We start from the raw sequence: 18,261 nt of genomic DNA, 5'->3' as shown, positions 1-18,261 counted from the left end.
TAAAAAGCCAGTTTGGAGCCACATGGAGGCTACACGTGGCTGCTATACCCTCAAATCCAAAATTATCCACTTGAGGTAGTGACACCACTGTTGTTCTGGTGGTTTAATGCATACAAACTTTGTTTCATGCAAAAATGATTAAAATTGTTATGTACAATACCTTCAGGCTATATGTATGAGGTCTATCTCAAACCTAACTGAATTTTGTGTTTAGGCGAGTCCTGTCTTCAAGGCCCCTTCCACACAGCTGTATAAAATCCCACATTATCTGCTTTGAATTATATGGCAGTGTGGACTCAGATAACCCATTTCAAAGCAGATATTGTGATTATCTGCCTTGATATTCTGTTATACGGCTGCGTGGAAGGCATTATGGCAAATGCAGTTCTTTCAAGACAACACTAGGCAGAATCATTCCAGACAGATGTCAGGCGATCACTGATCACCTTCTTGTACTTAAATTCATGGGACTTGAACCTAAGCACCAGACCACTGAGAAAAGCCACGTGTCTTTTCCTCCTTTCTGGATGAAACCCAGCCTTGATTCTTGCCTGCTGGATTATCCTGCCTCCCAACACCTGCTTAGCTATTCTTTGTCACTCCTCATCGTCACTAGGTTGCTGACGCTATGCCATTAAGCACCTGAACGCCGTGCACATGGAACTCATGTTAACACAAGATAAACAAACGCAACCACTGAATGACTGAAAATACTGCAAGAGTAAGCTTTTAATTTTACCACCAGGAATGATCCTCCTACCAATGCATTTTTTCTGACACACCTTAACTTGCACAGGATCTCAAAACTGATCCCGATGGTCAGTTGGCCTTCCTGCCCAATCCACCAATCTCTTGCCACCGTAACTTAAAGTATTTCATATTTTAAAGTATGAAAGAATTCCAACCACACTTTACCCTGAAGGAGTACACAGCAACCTTTGGTCAGTGATATAGGTACACTCAGAATCCTCTGAGACTGTAAACAGTCCAGCAGTAAGAGATACTTAGGTTGTGTCCACACTACACAATTATAGCACTTTAATACCATTTCAGCTGCCATGCCTCCATCCCATGAAATCCTGGGGTTTGTCGTTTGTGAAGATCTTTTTTTTTCCGAGAAAGCTTTAGTGCTGTGTTGTAGAGGGAGGCAGCAAACTACAAATCACAACATTCTATAGGATAGAAGCATCCCAGTTAAAAGTGGAATCAAGCTGCAGTGTGAATGAAAGCATACCAGTCAATCACCAAAAGGGAAGGTTCTCAGGCAAATACCTCCTTCCCTTGCATGTCATGTCTCTTTGTTTTATATATTCATACCAGCACCTTAGATGGATTGGAGTGCTGCGGGAACCTTACTTCAGCACATCCAAATAATGCATTTTAACAATCCTGGCAAAAACTAGAAGTCTGTTGTGGACAGCAAGCAGAACAATATTCTCCTGCAAGGTTTTTGTGGCATGGAAACTCATGGCAGACACGCCCATATTTACAGCACACCATGTACTGTACCATGCCCTATGCCAAGAAATTCAACCTATCTACATCGGCAGAAAAACAAAGTCATGCCAGGTTAATCCGATTCATAAATTGCACAACTTCTATAAAATTGGAAGCAAAACAAACCATTGCCTGCTTTTTTTTTAGCTTTCTGGTCCCTTCCCTTCTCCCCATCCAAAGGAGCCCCCAGTGGCGCAATGGGTTAAACCCTTGTGCCGACAGGACTGCTGACTGAAAAGTCTGCGGTTCGAATCCGTGGAAAGAGGTGAGCTCCCACCTGTCAGCTCTAGCTCCCCATACATGGAAATGAGAGAAGCCTCCCACGAGATAGCAAAACATCAAACATATGGCCATCCCCTGGGCAACATTCAGACGGCCAATTACCTCACACCAGAAGCAACTTGCAGTTTCTCAAGTCACTCCTGACACACAAAGAAAATCCCCATCCAAAGTATGCTCTTTTCCATGGACAATTTCATTATGTATCTTTGCTTCCACTTCTGCTATCATTATCATCACTATAACAACAATGTACACACAAGAACAGGCATCTATATTTTCCCTATATGGTTCCCTATTCCCATAATGAAGGATTAAAAAACAGTTGCTGAGAATATTACTTGCATACAAGAGATGCCCAAGGTTATTTGGACACATTTTCTCCACTTGTGACACTGGAACCTGCTTTGATAAGATGAAAGGCTCAAGATAATAAAGACCCAAATTTAAACTCTGGGGAGCAGACTGCATAATTGTTTCCAGGAGGCATCATCTACTGAAGGAGTTCCCAAACCGTTATTTCCCCTTTTTATTTCTTTAATTAGTTTTACCAACCATGTATTTCAAAAATTAATGTGCCTACCCACATCAAGTCAAACATCTATGACTGTGAGGAATACTCATTTTTTCACCCCTTTAACCCCGTTCTTCTATCTCTCGTTGCACTTTCTAATCATCTATCCATCTCTATGCATTTGTTCTGATCCACTCCATACCCAATAGAGAATTAATGTCAAAGTAATGCTATTTGTCACCACTTTAACCGCCACAGCTCACTGCTATGGAAACCTGTGAGTAGTAGTTTGATAACGCAGCATCACTCTTTGCAGAGAAGGCTAAGGATGTTGCAAAACTACAAGTCCCATGAGTCCATTGCTTTGAACCAGGCTTATATTTGAGCGGTTGATGGGGCTCTCCTTTATGGTGTGGTTTTCCTCTTCGTTAATGCATTCTCAGTGGTTTGAAATTAATTGTTGGTCATCTACTATCATTTTGAGAACTGTGTGGCTTGTGGCAAAATCTAAATCCAGGGGAAGATTGGCCTTGCAGCCCAATCATCCATCAGTTCATGGAATCCCACTATGGGACTGCCAAGGGTAGGAAGGTCTCATAGGGCTCATATTAGGGTGGGCCTGGGTCCCCCTCAAATGGCGGGGAACCACACAGCGGTATGTGACCAAGGATATTATCATCAGTTTCCATAATCTCAAAACATTCCTGCAATGTGAAACAGTGGCAACTTATCATCATCATGATGGTTGGTACATAGCCAGCCATCATCATGATGGTATTGACTTTGCGCATCAACAGCTCCTAATGGCTTCACCACAAAGAAGTGGTAGATCAGCACAGTGTTCCTGTGCCATTTCACCACCTCAATTTGATACAGTCCCAAATGGCTTCTCAACAGCTATCTATTTTGCTGATTCCTGTTCAGATCTGGAATCCAGTGAATGCTTCTGTTATTAGACACTGTCTTGTCTTGTACCAGATCAACGATAAGCAAGAAAAATGGTTGCCATCTCCTGCCCGAATCTGTGTGGTGCATATGTCTGCGTTACGTGTATTCCATTAGCTGGCACTGGCAAGTTGCCAGTAGGTTTGCAAAGAGAGTTGGTTTAGATTTATTTATTTCTCCCAAACCAACCACAGACTTCTACCTTGTCTCCACTTGACTAATCGATGTCTCAGTACTTCACTCTAGCCAGCACTTACTCAATTCCCTGGCTACCAAAAAGAGTCATTGCCATTCTTTCATTCTGAAGGCCATAAGAAGCCTTCAAGTGGTTTATCAGGCATGAGAACCAATCCACACCATACAAAACAATGGATATTTTCTATTTATCTCCATTATTGTTCTTTTGTGGAGAAGTGGAGTGCAATGGATGGAGTGCTTTGTTCAACTGTTTATTTATTAAATTAAGCAGCATTGAGCTAGGTTGCTATTTTTCTTTTCTCCTCTCCCAACAAAATGCTTAATCTCTGACCTCTTGTCCCCAGCTGGTTCCCAGAGAGAAGAGAAACACATTGTAAGCCTGGCTACCAAAGGATAATTGGGCAAGAAGTATACTGAGGCCCTTCGCCGCTTGTCAAGGGAGATTCTCTGCCAAAAACAATGCCTGCCGCCTGCCGCCTATTTATGCGGCTGCACATTAGGAGAGGACATTTTGTCACAACAGATTTATCGCTGTGCTCATTTCTGACACCTGCCAGGGACAAGTGCACGCTAATCGAAGGAACAATTGATTTGGAGACACCTGGCAAGTTTTGCTTCCCTAATTATTGGCTTGATCGCTTGCCAGCAGCTATGCCCAACAGACTTAATGGGGTTATTTGAGACCCTATTGAGTTTTGGGCAGATTACTCAGTTAGCCTCTCCCAACAATGATGAAAACCCAGGATCTAATATTTTATCCTGAATGTATTCACTTTTGGGAGAAGACCAACATTTCATAGATGACGAAGACACATGCAGTTAAGACATATCAGAATATGTCAGAAGAGTGTGACCAGGCAACAAGTGAGTAAAAGGTATTAATGAGGAAGAAAACACAAAACTGTTATAGTCGACCTTCCATGTTCAAGGATTCTGCCCCACAGAGTCCATTATCCATAGCTTTAAAATGTTCTTTCTTTCCCTACTCCCTTCTCTCTTTCTCTCCTTCTCTCACTCACTCTATATATTCCAAAAAGCAAACCTTAATTTTGCCATTTTATTTGAGGTATACCATTTTTCTGTGTCATCTCCTAGTATGATCAGAGACTTTTTATATCAACTCCCAGATCAGCTTATAGTAATCCACTATAATTTTGGAAAGAACAAAATCTGGGACTTTTAAATTAGTCTGGATGGGTTTTTAGAAAAACAGGACAGATTCTGCCTCACCAGACCAGCACCCCTGGCTTTTTCTGCCTGTTTACTCATTCACAAAAATCTCCCTTCATTATCATTTGTGAAAAGGTTTGAAGGGGAGAATCAGGCTTCTTCTCTGTACCAACATCCACATCCCCTCTCCTTCTACACTGAAGGACAGGAGGTCAGAGCTGATATATGGATCTCTCTAGCTTTTGGGAGGAAGCACACAGCTCTCCAACTATTAGGTAAAGGTTTCTCTCTGACATCAAGTCCAGTCGTGTCCAACTCTGGGGTGTGGTGCTCATCTCAATTTCTAAGCTGAAGAGCCAGCATTGTTTGGAGACACCTTCAAGGTCATGTAGCCATCATGTGCATGGAGTGCGGTTATTGCCACACTGGAACTCCCAGCACTCCTGCCTACTGCTTAGGGCTGCTGGGAGTTTCAGTACAACACCTGGAGCGCATAAATGATTCTCTTCCTGGTTTAAATGATTAATAAAACTAGAAAAATGAATGCCATCTGATCTTGAATTTGTTCTCTGTCACAGATGAACACAAAGGACATTGATTTTACCTCCAAATACATTTTTATTCTACCCTTCCTTTAAGTAGTTCATAGTCATGTGGACAGTGCTCCCTTTTGCCCTGTTCAAAGTGGAACGCTGGCCTCACAACAACTGTGTGAGATAGGAGCAAGTGATTCAAAGTTAGCCTGTAAGATTCATAATTGAGCAGGGATATCATCCTGGGTCATGACAGGCTTTGTCCCAACACTTAACTTATTCCACAGGAAGGTCCACCTGTGCAAACTCCAAAAAAGCGCTGGTTTTGCAGACACATACATAGATACTGTACTTCACTGAATCTAAGGCACTATCAAAACTTCAATTTTAGAAAAAAGCGATTTTCTTGGAGTATTTCTTAGAATTTCCTCTGCATGCACAGTACCTTTTATTTTGTTTCAATGCGGCTTTGTACTGCAATCTTTTCTATGGGGTGAAGAGGGAGTGTGAAAAACCCCCAAATGTTATCTTCTCTGCATCAGTCTACTTTTCCATGTCTCTTTGCGGAGGAAGAAGGAAGTGGCGTTTAGTTCAGTCGGACCATAAACAACTTTCTGGCTAAGGCCAAAATGATGGGGGCTGGAAGACCCATTTGGGGCTAGGACCCATCCTCCTCCTCTCTCAGAGATTGACATTTTTTAAAGATATGACAATTTTAAGGATTCCCCCAGTCAGTAAGCAACCAGACCTTGAAGCTGCAAGGTTATTCAATTGTAATCAAGATGATCAGTTGCAACATTTATACTTGCCTTAAGCAGCCTAGAGTTCTTTCTCTCACCCTGGACTTTCCACAGATATATAAACCCCACTTGCCTAGTTTCCAACACCTCACAACCTCTGACAATGCCTGCCATAGATGCAGGCGGAACATCAGGAGAGACTGCTTCTGGAACATGGCCTTACAACCCGGAAAACTCATAGCAACCCAATTTTTAAGAAACTAAAAAACAAACCTAAGGTACCACTGAATGTAAAGAGCACCCCATTGTCGAAGCCCCTTAAATAGGAAAAGGTGATATTTACATTCAATTAAATGTGCTATATGTGTGTGTGTATGTTGAGTATCCCTTTTCCAAAAAGCTTTGAACCAGAAGTGCTTTCGATTTCAGATCTGAACAGATTTTGAAATGTTTCTTTTTGCATATATGTACATAATCTTGGGCATGGGACCCAAGTCTAAACACAAGATTAATTTATGTTTCATATACACCTTATACATGAAGCCTGATAATTTTGTGCATGAAACAAAATTGGCGTGTATTGAACCATGTATTGTATTGAAAAGATGTCACCCTGGTAGGCAATTTAGGATCATGGAGTATTTTGCATTTTGGAATTCCCAGTTCATGGATATGTCACTTGTGTGTGTGTGTGTGTGTGTGTGTGTGTGTGTGTGTGTTCTGCTCAGTTCAATGGGGTTGCACAGCCAAAAATATTTCAGGGGACTGTAGCACTCCCTTCCAAGGCAGACTACACTGACGTCCTTCTATTTTTCCATTGTCAGGCAAAAGCTTTTCTTATTCCTATAGGCTTTCAAGAACTGAATTATTTCAAAAAGAGGGTTTCTAATGGGTACTGAGTTGATTTCAACACTACTCTTTTTCAATTGCTTGCCATTACTTTTAAACGTCTTTATATTATATCCTTCCTTACTCCTGGAGCTGTACTTAATGTTATTGATGGTTTCACTATCTTTTAATCTTAGCCTCAATGTGTTTTTTTGATACTTAATTTGATTTTATTTGGAAGCTGCCTTGAGTCCCAGGGTTTTGGTTGCTTTTTTGGGTTGCTATTTTCTTGATTTCTAGATATGTGAGGGTAAAGAAATCTTTTAAAAATTCATGACAATTTTACTGAGATGATCAAGTCTCAACCCTCAAAGGCAGAAAAGGACGCCAACCCTTTGCCTCCAGCCTTTCTAAGCGCACACAGTGAACATTTTCCCCCTTCTTGCCCCAGGAGAATCTATTTTTAAACTTCTCCAAATGTATTCCACAGATTTCAAATCTCCATTGTAGGCTCTTGCAAACCAGAGAAGGGGAAAGAAGGGAAATCTCCCCTCTTATGTTTGTTCTTTCTCCCTCCCTCCCTCTCACACGTTCGTTCCCCTGTCTACCTCGCACAAGACATCCATTACAGTCGAACAACTACCTCCTCCTCCCATTTTGCCTTACATTTCACTGGAAGCCCGGTCACGGCAGGGACACAGACGACGTGGATCTGCCTGTTTTGCTGCTCCATATACATGTGTGTGCTGTGCAAGGCCCTGCCACGTGCATCAGGCACATGGTGGCTCAGGCTATGAGTGACTCCTGAGGGTTTTTTTTCTCCTGAAGATCCTTTTTTCTTTTGAGGGGGGATAGATTAGCTGCCTCTGCTTTGGCACAATCCATATTCGTAGGCGGTGGGGCGGGAGAGACTAAGGACCTCAGAGCTCACAGTCCTCGGAGGCGATCAAATCTAGTGTACACATGACGGCTTGTGACAGCAACACCCAAGGGTTGTGTACAGTCAGCTCGCATTACTGTGGCCTGAGAGAAGGATGATGTCAAGCAAGGGTCACCAAAGAAGACACACTCCAAAGAGAGCTGAGGAAAGGATAACAAGGCAGGATTTACAGGGATCCGGAAACACTGTCCTATGCTGGAGCTATCTAGCCTCTAGACAAGGGATGGGAAATGGACAGCGCATGGGAGAGGTCGTCAAGTGCAGTGTCTAGAATGGCTCTTACTAACCCGTGCTCCCAGCCCACTGAAGAATTGTAAGAAAGCTCTTCCATTTTCTAACCAAAAAGGCTTTACACCAGTGGTTCTCAACCTGTGGGCCCCAGGTGATTTGGTCTACAACTCCCAGAAATCCCAGCCTGTTTACCAGCTGTTAGCATTACTGGGAGTTGAAGGCCAAAACATCTGGGAACTCACAGGTTCGGAACCACTGGACCAATCATAGATCCACCTAACTATAGTTTTGCTTAGCCCACACTTGACTAGTTTGTTTGCCAGATGATCATGGAGGTCCTTGTTGAATGACGGATGATAGAATGTTTCTCACAGGAATCAAACGGTGGCCACCACAGTGCAGTTACTAGAACTAAAGTAGCAAAAATCAGCCAGTACAACCCTCCTGATGCGTTGCTCTGAACTGCCAAAGATCTGGGAACAGTGTTTCAGATGAAATCATATATTCAACATATGCTCAGTTTAGAAGCTAACCTTGGTAGAATATCCTGCAGCCACCATAAAAATGATCTGAAGGGAAGATCATTACAATTTTTTCAGCACCTTAAAGCATTTTGGAATGGTTTAGAGAATTCTAAACAAGATTTGGATTTTTCCCATCCCTAACACACTGGTCTGATAGAAAGACTTCCATCTAAATCCAGTTTTATTCCCAGTCAAAAGAAACTCATTGAAATGAATGCTATTTCAAAGTCACCATTTATATAAATCTTGACTTCAGTGGGTTGACTTACTTGGGGTCAAAACTAAGGTATAGCCCTTTATTTTTATTTTAGACAGAACACTGAGATTCACTAATGGGGAAGATTGGCTTAGGAAGGTGGGTGCACTGGGATGGCACTGAACACATGCTCAACCCAAGAATAAGTGAACTAAGCCCACAAGTCCTTTCACAGTGACATCTATTCCTAGATTCTGGCCAAATGTTATTTTTCAGCATTCCAACTTGGGATATGAAGAGAGGTTTTCAATTGGCTACAGTTGTTAGACAGCTGGGGGTCAGATACCTTTCTCGCTCTACCAAAAACCACCCAGAGGTCTACCGAACTATCCTGATCCACCTTATGATGGTTCTATGTTATTGACCAAAGTGTTGGCAGTGAGGCAAAGTGGGCAACAGGGACAACCCCATGGAAAGTCTATCATCAGACTAATCTAACAGGAAAAACTGGCTCTAATTAACATAATGTGCAGTTAATTTTCAATGGCAACAGCAAAGTTTTAAGCACAAAGTGAGCCACCTGTGATTTAATCCCCCTTTTTATGAAGCTTAAGTTCTGAATGTTCAATTATAGTAGCCAGCCTCTCAAAAGCCTCTACAATAAGTTCAATGAGGTGGAGGAATTCTTAATGTCAATATTTCAAGAAGAGAAGCTGTTATGTACTCCTAACATTAAGAACCTCCAAACTACCTTACCTGTGAAAAACCCAAGAGCATATGTAGCATCTCTCCTATTGCATTCCAGGAAATTAGAAAGCTCTTTATGTGAGGTGATTCCAAAATACACTGAAATATGAAACGGTGCCATCAAGAATCCAATCATCTCAGGCATGGCTTACATACACAGCAGAATGAGGTGACAGAACAAACTGTACAGCCAGAGTGGTGAGAGAATCACCGTTTTGAAAGCTACCCCAACATTGAACACTGTATCTTGGTTCGTTGATGGAGTATTCTGTCATTAGTTCTTAAGTCTGTGTTAACTGATTGATTTATATGTCTTGTGCACTTATGTTCATTATTGTATTATGTTTAGTTGTTGTATGGTTTTAAGTTGTTGTATGGGTTTCTGTTATGTTGGAAACCACCCTGAATCCCTTGAGGAGATAAGGTGGTATATAAATAAAGTATTATTATTATTATTATTATTACCTGGTTTTCAGATCCCTGGACCACAATTGACATGCAAAGTGACAGTACGTAGAACAGTTCATTCTTCCCCTTTGTCTTAATCGGGGTGGGCAACATGCAGCCTCAGAACTCTTTTTGTTGCCCTTGGTTTCAAGATCCCTATGTTTTCGAAACTTGGAGTACAGCACTTGACATGTTCATATTCATAAACTCTTTAAGTACATTTCCAACTTGCCCAAGGGTTTGGCTTATACAGTTTTCCATGAAATCCATCTTACCTGTGCTTCAAAACATTCTGTCATTTTGCAAGGAAGAATTATCGCATTTATGTCTGTGCTTGCTCTAAGCCATTTGCATTTATTTTTATTTTCTGTGTTCTAGGGTGGAGCTGTGGTATTTAAAAAAGATGCCAAGGCTGAGGCCTGCTACAATAAGCCCTGGCCGCTCATCTGTAATCGCTAGTGTTGTGAACATTTCCAGACGTGTTTACAGCTGCAGATGCTGGTCTCCAATCCAATTGGCCAAAACCCATCCATGATAATTCCTCAGCAATGTTTTACACATGCCTTAGCAAACTTCTGCCAAGGTGCCATGAAAACTATTTCAAAAGAAGACATTCCATTGGATTTTGCTGGGATTTGATCACAGCCAATGGATTTTTAAGATGCAAAAAGGGAATAGCATTCCACTGCCTACACTTTAAAATTTAGAGGCAATACTAGCATACACAATGAAGCCCCAAAGGAATTCCTAAAAGTCTGAGGTGATACAACATCCTATATGTAATGCTGTAAAACGAAGGTATAATTATCAAAATGACATCACAGTGTTGTCAACAATGCAGCTGGGGGAACTCCATGTTCCTGTGTCTTATAATAACTCCTGGACTTTACACTACAACAACAGTGCAGAAGATGTTAAAAGCCAAAATGCACAATTTCCCCCATCCTCTCAAAGCTGCATTTCTCTCTGTGTGTGCATGCACAGGGTGGCCTGTCAACTTATGGCAACCTCATGAATTTCATATGATTTTCCTAAGCAAGGAATATTTAGAGATGGTTTTGCCTGATACTTCCCTACAGCTCCTAAGATTTGATGACAGTCTCCCATCCAAGTACTAACCAAGACTAACCCTACTTAGGTTCCAAGGTAAAGCAGGATCTGCTGCCTTTGGGTATTTGAGTATCACATGTATTTCCCTGTTTCCCTACACCTAAAAGCTGTAAATTCTGTTTTTCTTAACTGTATGCTTGCTTTCAATAATGTACTTAAAGATAATAAAGTAAAGGTAAAGGTTTTCCCTTGACATTAAGTCTACTTGAGTCCGACTCTGGGGCTGGTGCTCATCTCCATTTCTAAGCCGAAGAGCTGATGTTGCCCGTAGACACCTCCAAGGTCATCTGGCTGGTATGACTGCATGGAACACCGTTACCTTCCCTCTGGAGCGGTACCTATTGATCTACTCACATTTGCATGTTTTCTATCTGCTAGATTGGCAGAAGCTGGGGCTAACAATAGGAGTTCACCCCGTCCTGTAGATTTGAACCATGACCTTCCGGTCAGCAAGTTCTGCAGCTTAGCGGTTTAACCCATTGCGCCACTGCGGTCCTCAAAGGATAATAGCATACCTAATAAAAACAAAGGACTTCCAGCTCAAGAATATCATAGAGTCACACTGGAGGGCCTAGCAAATGTCTAGATGTGGATAAATGAAACCACAGATACGGGAGCTCTGCTGTATACACCATTTATAGAAACCACACGTCTAGAATGCTTAATTTGAACAAGATTGCTAATATTAGTACTATGTTAAGTTGTATTCTCTTAATGACCATTCGTCTAGTTAGCTCCTGCTCTAATAACTGCCACCTCTCTCAGGGTCTCTGCTAGAAATTTTTTCTACCCTGGAGCAACAAGATCCAGTTTTGCATCAGTACATAGGATACTGGAGGCAAATGCTGGGGCCCGCAAACCCCTCCAGAATAGTCATGTAATCTACATGTGCCTGGCATTCTGCTACCAAATTCTCCGACAATTCACAGGTGACAACTGGAACATCTGGAACCAAACAAAAGTTCTTCATGAGGAAGAACATACAAGTTGGGAGAGGTTTTAGCAGTTTGCTTTTGCCTGAGCCTACTGGCAAGGGCAAGACTCAACCCCCTCCTTTTCCTCCCTGCTGAGTTAATTCATTGCAAACTACCTTTGCCCTTTGAACTCAGATATGACCAACTGAGATATACTGGGGCTAAAAAGTGAATGTGTCTTGAGATAGGCGTTAGGACATAGTAAAGGCAGCTAAACCAACTTATCCCCCTCCTCACTGTGACATCCTTTCAAATATTTAAACATGGCTATCATGTCCCTTCTCATCCTTTCTTTCTCAAAGCTAAAAATCCCCAGCTCCCCAAGCTGCTCCTCGTAGGGTTTGGCTTCCAAACCTTTGATCATTTTGGTCACCCTTCTTTGGTCACGTACTAGTTTGTTTGTCAATATCCTTCTTGAACTGTGTTGCCTAGAACTGGGCACAGGGTTATTCCAGGTGAGGTCTGACCAAAGCAGAATAGAGCAGGTTTGTGATTTCCCTTGATCTATACTCTTATTGATGGAACCTGGAAACATATTGCTGATTCCATATCAGTCTGTCCTTGGATGACATCTTTCACTGACACTTACAATGCCTGGTTTGATTGAGTGCAGAGGCCAGGGACCTTCTAAAGAGAAAACGTATGCTCTACTACCCAGTTAGTCTCTAAAGTGAGAGGAGTTGTAGGTTCTGGAAATGAACACTTCTTACCCCAAAGTTATTTTTCAGTAACTCCAGAACTATGGGGGCAAATTGGGTCATTGCGTCAAGAGGGAACGGCACTCTGTATATGCCTAAAGGCCCCTTTTGTTGTTATTACTTCCATGTGTTGCAGGTCTAAACTGAAAACAAATTTTTGGCATAAAGCCTGGTGAGTCAAAGTAAGCCTCGGGCATTATTCTTAAGTATTAAAGGAATCCATGAAAATTCAAAAGAAATGCTCCAGAGCAATATAGGAGAAGGAAAAGTTGCTTTAAGATTCCCAACACTTTTACAAACAACTTGGAAGCTTTTTACAATCAACCAAAAGCGCAAGTCATGCAGATGAATGGCTGACCCTGTAAAAGAGGTTGCAAATTAACTCTGACAGGTGATCATTAAAAGGTTGGCTGCCCCGCCTGCTCTCCCAAAAGGGAACAGGGAAGGATTACCGTTCTAATCATTTGCTTTCTCCTCTGTCACATGCTTCTGCATGTGCTTTCAGCCAAAGAGCCCATTCAAAAGTGCAAGCGGCATACGGCGCAGTTTTCCAAAAGATTGTACCACCCGAGAATGCATGGGAGTGAATTTGTTTGGTTTGAGGGAAAAAATTCCTAGCAATTCAGCAGACCTCCATCTGGAAGACTTACACATCCTAGATGATATTTGCCTAGCCTTCTTGCAGGTGCCTTAACCTTCTATGTACTGCGAGTATTTCAGGAGAAACAAAGGAAGAAACAACAAGGGAACACATCCAGTGTTAGTTTCAAATCACATGTGTATTACAGGCCCATATAGGAGATCTTGAGTGACTGGTTTGTGGCTCTCTGCTATGTATACATGTGGCAGAAAGCACATGTTCCTGACTGTGCAAACTGGGAAGGGTGGCCACCACAAGATGCATCAAGCCACCCTTGGAGGATGCCAAGATGAATTAGCTGACTACAAAGAGCAGCCCTTAAAATGAGAGGAATGTGGAGTCAGTTGATACATGCCTTCATCTCCTTGGGGTATGCTGCACTTGATGACTCTAAAGCAGTGGTGCCCAACCTTTGGTCCTCCAGTTGTTTTGGACTTCAACTCCCAGAAATCCCAGGCAGCTTCACAGTTGTTAGGAATTGTGGGAGCTGAAGCTCAAAACATCTGGAGGACCAAAGGTTGGGAACTACTGCTCTAAAGTAAAGGGTGGGTAACCTCTGGCAAACCTAGGGTCAGTTTTTCACCCATGGGCACACCAAACCCCAAAACATGGAGGAAAGCAGGGACAGAAGTGGTCAAAGTTTCACTTCTAGATTCTGTTTTTACAACTTCTGTTTTTCAGCCAGAGGTTGAGAGTTCTAGTCTTATTCTGAGCAAAACTGATAGTAAAAGGTAAAGATTTCTCCCTGACATTAAGTCATCTCCTTTCCTAAGCCGAAGAACCGGTGTTGTCCATAGACACCTCCAAGGTCATGTGGCCGGCATGACTGCATGGGGCACTGTTACCTTCCCGTCAAAGCGGTACCGACTGATCTACTCACATTTGCATGTTTTCGAACTGCTAGGTTGGCAGAAGCTGAGGCTAACAGCGGGAGTTCACCCCGCTCCCCAAATTTGAACCGCCGACCTTTCAGTCAGCAAGTTCAGCCTCTCAGCAATTTAACCCGCTGCGTCATGGGGGGCTCTGATATAGATTGCCAAAAAAACCCAAAACAAAGCCAGGAGTACAGTACACTCTGGAAAAAAGTATATAAATTTTCTGCATTAGAAAGGCTTTCATCTGAATTCTTTTAAGTCATTTTAAACTTTCTTTCCATGACATTAATGGATGGAGATATAGATATAGAAATGGATGATAGCAATCCTTATTTTTACAGAAACAAGGCAAAACCAAAGGAAAAACAGTGACTACAGTCTTCTCAGTTTACAACAGAAAAAACTGTTCCTAGTGCTGGTTTTTCCGCTGACAAGATACGCAGCTCCCCAGACTCTGCTGTGCGAGTTTTCCACACTGTTCTCCCACTTCCCCCAATGGTGCCCGTTCTGTTTATTTATTTCGACTTCTTATCTGATGGCTCTGACAATGGTCTCGTGCGGCTGGAATGGCCGGCCATCCCAGGCCAGGGGAGCAAGGAGCGGTTTCCTGTTCCCAAGAGCTGTGTCTCCTTCCAGAAAATGTTTCATGCGGGAACAAGATAAACAAACCCAAGTGAGAACAAAGCACTTAGCCTGTCAGATGTCGACTGCCATTTATACAAATTACTGTCCCACAATGAGGAATGACTTCCAAATTCCCGGGACCATCACAGATAGAACGACTTTTCTTGTTTAGCTTTTTGTTGCTGATAGATTGCTTGATATGAGTAAACATATGCAGATTGATCGATTTACTTGTGAATAAACATGCACAAGATGGTGCTGTGGTCCCCTTATACTGTACATCTCAGTGCCACTGCTTACTTCCTAAAAAGTTTTTTTAGGACTCATCTCATTGCTTCCCTGTTGAAATAGATTATAGATATACTTAAAAGGGATTTTCTGCTCTCTTCCAGAACAGTACCACTTGATGGCCATTTTCAGCAGAATGGTCTGTGTTCCCTTGAAGGCTATTATAGTTTTACTCATGTGGGCACTCCTCACAAGAAAATGTTAGGTGGGGACATTTCTGACATTTTCTGGATGTGCGCCTAATAACAGATTCCTGTCAGACAAAATCCTCTTTATGCCTGTATCGCAGGCAACGATGACTAGTTCACCTGTAATATTTCCATGTGAGGTTTCTCATTCCAGAATCATGTTTAACAAGATAACACAAATACAGGCCAGAACACTCACAAGGGGGAATCAGCAGATAGGAGAAAAAGGTTTTAACCGCAACTACGAATTGTATTTTTTCTCCCCACTAGACTGACTTCCAAGTTTCATAGTCCAGCAGAACCATAAGAACAGGATTCCTGAACACACTAATAACATCTGGCTTCTCTGAATATAGGGAAGGTATATGTGGAGGCCACATAACTCTACTTTCTGTACACAACATTGATAGAATACCATGGAAAGAAGTCACTAGGACAGCAACTCTATCCTTGTGGCTACTAATGTATGAAGTGGCTGTCGAAATAAAGCTCCCATTTAATCAGGGGAATTCACTTTCAAAAGAAAGAAATTATCAGCCAAAAAGTAACTTTTCTGAACTCCAGCCTGACTGGGATAATATGAACCCACACTCATGCTGTGATCCCAGTATGATGGGCTTGCCCCATTGATGGCACTGTCTAAAGCAGTGGTTCTCACCCTGTGGGTCCCCAGATGTTTTGGCGTACAACTCCCAGAAATCCCAGCCAGTTTACCAGCTGTTAGGATTTCTGGGAGTTGAAGGCCAAAACATCCAGGGACCCACAAGTTGAGAACCACTGCTCTAAAGGGAGCTTCTATGTATGTTGCTTTGAAGGCATGTGAAGCATTTTTGTGAAATTAGGACCCCTGATGGATTAGAGTTCTAGATCAGAGTTTCTGAAACTGTGCTCCCCCAGATGTTTTGAACTTCAGCTCCCACAATTCCTAACAGCTGGTACGTTGGCTCGGATTTCTGGGAGCTGAAGTCCAAAACACCTGGAGGAGCAGAGTTTGAGAAACACTGTTTTAGATAATGCATAAGTTCTCCTCCTGCTCAAATTAACATGCACAGAAGCCTCTCTCATATTGGGCTGTTCAATGTGGCACAGAGAGATGGAAATGGGGTGTAGCCACTGCCACTTACCTCATACAGGTTTGACCTTCCTTTTTGAGACATAACACAGGAATAAAGCTCTGTTTGTTCATGATCTGTATGTCCAAGGGCTTGCATGCCACTCACTGCTAGTGGACATCATATCTATATCTATAGGTTGTGTGCATTCAAGTGGACACTCACTTATTTAAGTGACTCTATCATAGGGCTTCCCTGGAAAAGTATAGTACTATGATTCCACTTTAAATGTCATACCCACACATCCAACAGAATCCTGGAATTTGCAGTTTGTGGAGGCACTCAAGAATTCTTAGTCACACTCCTTAGACTGCAAATTCCCCAATTCTATAAGATGGAACTATAAAGACAGCTAATGTGGAATCATTGTGCTTTAATGGTTATTGCAAAAGGACTCCATATTTATACTAAGAAGTTGAACCATTGCCTTCCTCTAAAGCTGAGAGGATGTGGCTTGTTCAAGGTCACTCTGTGGGTTTCCATGGCCAAATGGGGATTCGAGTCTCCTAGAGATCTAGGGTGCATCTACGCTAGAATGAATGTAGTTTGGCAACATTTTAACTACCATAGCTCAATGCTATGCAATCATGGGAGTTGTAGTTTTGTATGGCCGTTGCCCTCACCAGCCAAAATGTGCTGGTACTCACCAAACCATCAAGTGCTACCGGTATATCTACAATATAAGATGGAGCCGCAGTGGCGCAGTGGGTTAAACCCTTGTGCCGGCTAAACTGCTGACCTGAAGGTTGGGTTGCTGACCTGAAGATTGCCGGTTCAAATCCGTGAGATGGTGTGAGCTCCCGTCTGTCAGCTCTAGCTTCGGGTGACATGAGAAAAGCCTCCCAGCAGGATAACACGACGTCCCCTGGGCAACATCTCTGTAGATGGCCAATTCTCTCACACCAGAAGCGACTTGCAGTATGTTCTCAAGTCGCTTCTGACATATATATGTGTGTGTGCACCCCTAATTCGGCACTCAAACCATTACACCGTGTTGGCTTTTCTACATTTATATAGAATTACAGAGCTGGAAGAGACCACAAAGACCATCTAGTCCAACCCCAGAGATGTTTCTTTGCTCATAGTTTAGTGTTCACAGAAAACACGTGTATGGCTGATTTTACCTGGCCTGACTGGACTCTGCATGCAGTTTTGAGTAACCATGGTTGGGTGGACCGATGTGGATGCTCTGCTGCTGAGGTCCACCACCGAAGGGGGTGATGCTGAGGTAGCTTGTTGGAGAGCGGGCTGGTGAGGACTGTGGTCGTGCTGGGCTGGACTGGGCGGAATGCCATTCTCTGAGAGAAACTCTTCCAGGTCCATGTATTCCAACTGGAAAGTGTCACCGTCATATGGAAGAGTCTTGTCCCACAATGTCGGGCCCAGGAAAGCCGACTGCGGGACAGTGGCACTGTTACTGTCATCGTCCAACTTTTTTTCTTTGTCTTTCTCTTTATAAAAAGCTAGAAGGGAAGAAAGGGGGAACAGGAAAGGAAGTCAGAATTTTTAGCAAAGTACTTTTGAATCGTTTCATGGTTTGGGAACAAAAAATCCCATAAAGGTTTTATTGGATTTTTACTTTTAAATAAACCAAAACTTTCTCTCTTTCTGGCTTTACGTTTGGTATAGAATTCAAAGATCTCTGGATATATTTCCAGCTCATTAAAATCTATGCCCAGCTTCCACCTCTGTTTTTAATTAGCGATTATTCTGCGTTCTTAGCTTCGAGCAAATGAAAGCTTCAAACAACACCACTCTGAAATTTCACCAGAACACTTAAACCCAAAGACGGAATTGGGGTGGGGGGGTGGGGGGTGGGGGGGAGAGAGAGAATCAGAGAAAGTGCCTTGGAGGCACAATCCATGAGGAAATTCTCTAGTGCAAAAAATTAAAAAAATAAAGCAAACTGAATTGGAGAAACATGAGAGCACTACGTGTTTCTAATGCTCCCTGATATTCATTT

The 18,261-nt window shown here is 42.5% G+C and overlaps 1 protein-coding gene across 1 annotated transcript in view; it reads right to left on the bottom strand.

Moving 5' to 3' along the window:
- Positions 1-18,261, bottom strand: part of hlf (HLF transcription factor, PAR bZIP family member) — a 62,461-nt gene that overhangs the window by 38,369 nt on the left and 5,831 nt on the right. The window contains exon 2 of the mRNA XM_008116131.3: positions 17,423-17,761. Within this exon, the coding sequence (XP_008114338.1) occupies positions 17,423-17,761 (339 nt within the window). The remainder of the gene's footprint in view (positions 1-17,422; positions 17,762-18,261) is intronic.

Source organism: Anolis carolinensis, chromosome 2 (genome assembly GCF_035594765.1).
Source record: "Anolis carolinensis isolate JA03-04 chromosome 2, rAnoCar3.1.pri, whole genome shotgun sequence".
NCBI classification, from domain to species: domain Eukaryota; kingdom Metazoa; phylum Chordata; class Lepidosauria; order Squamata; family Dactyloidae; genus Anolis; species Anolis carolinensis.
This window is presented reverse-complemented; position numbering and strand designations above follow the sequence as displayed.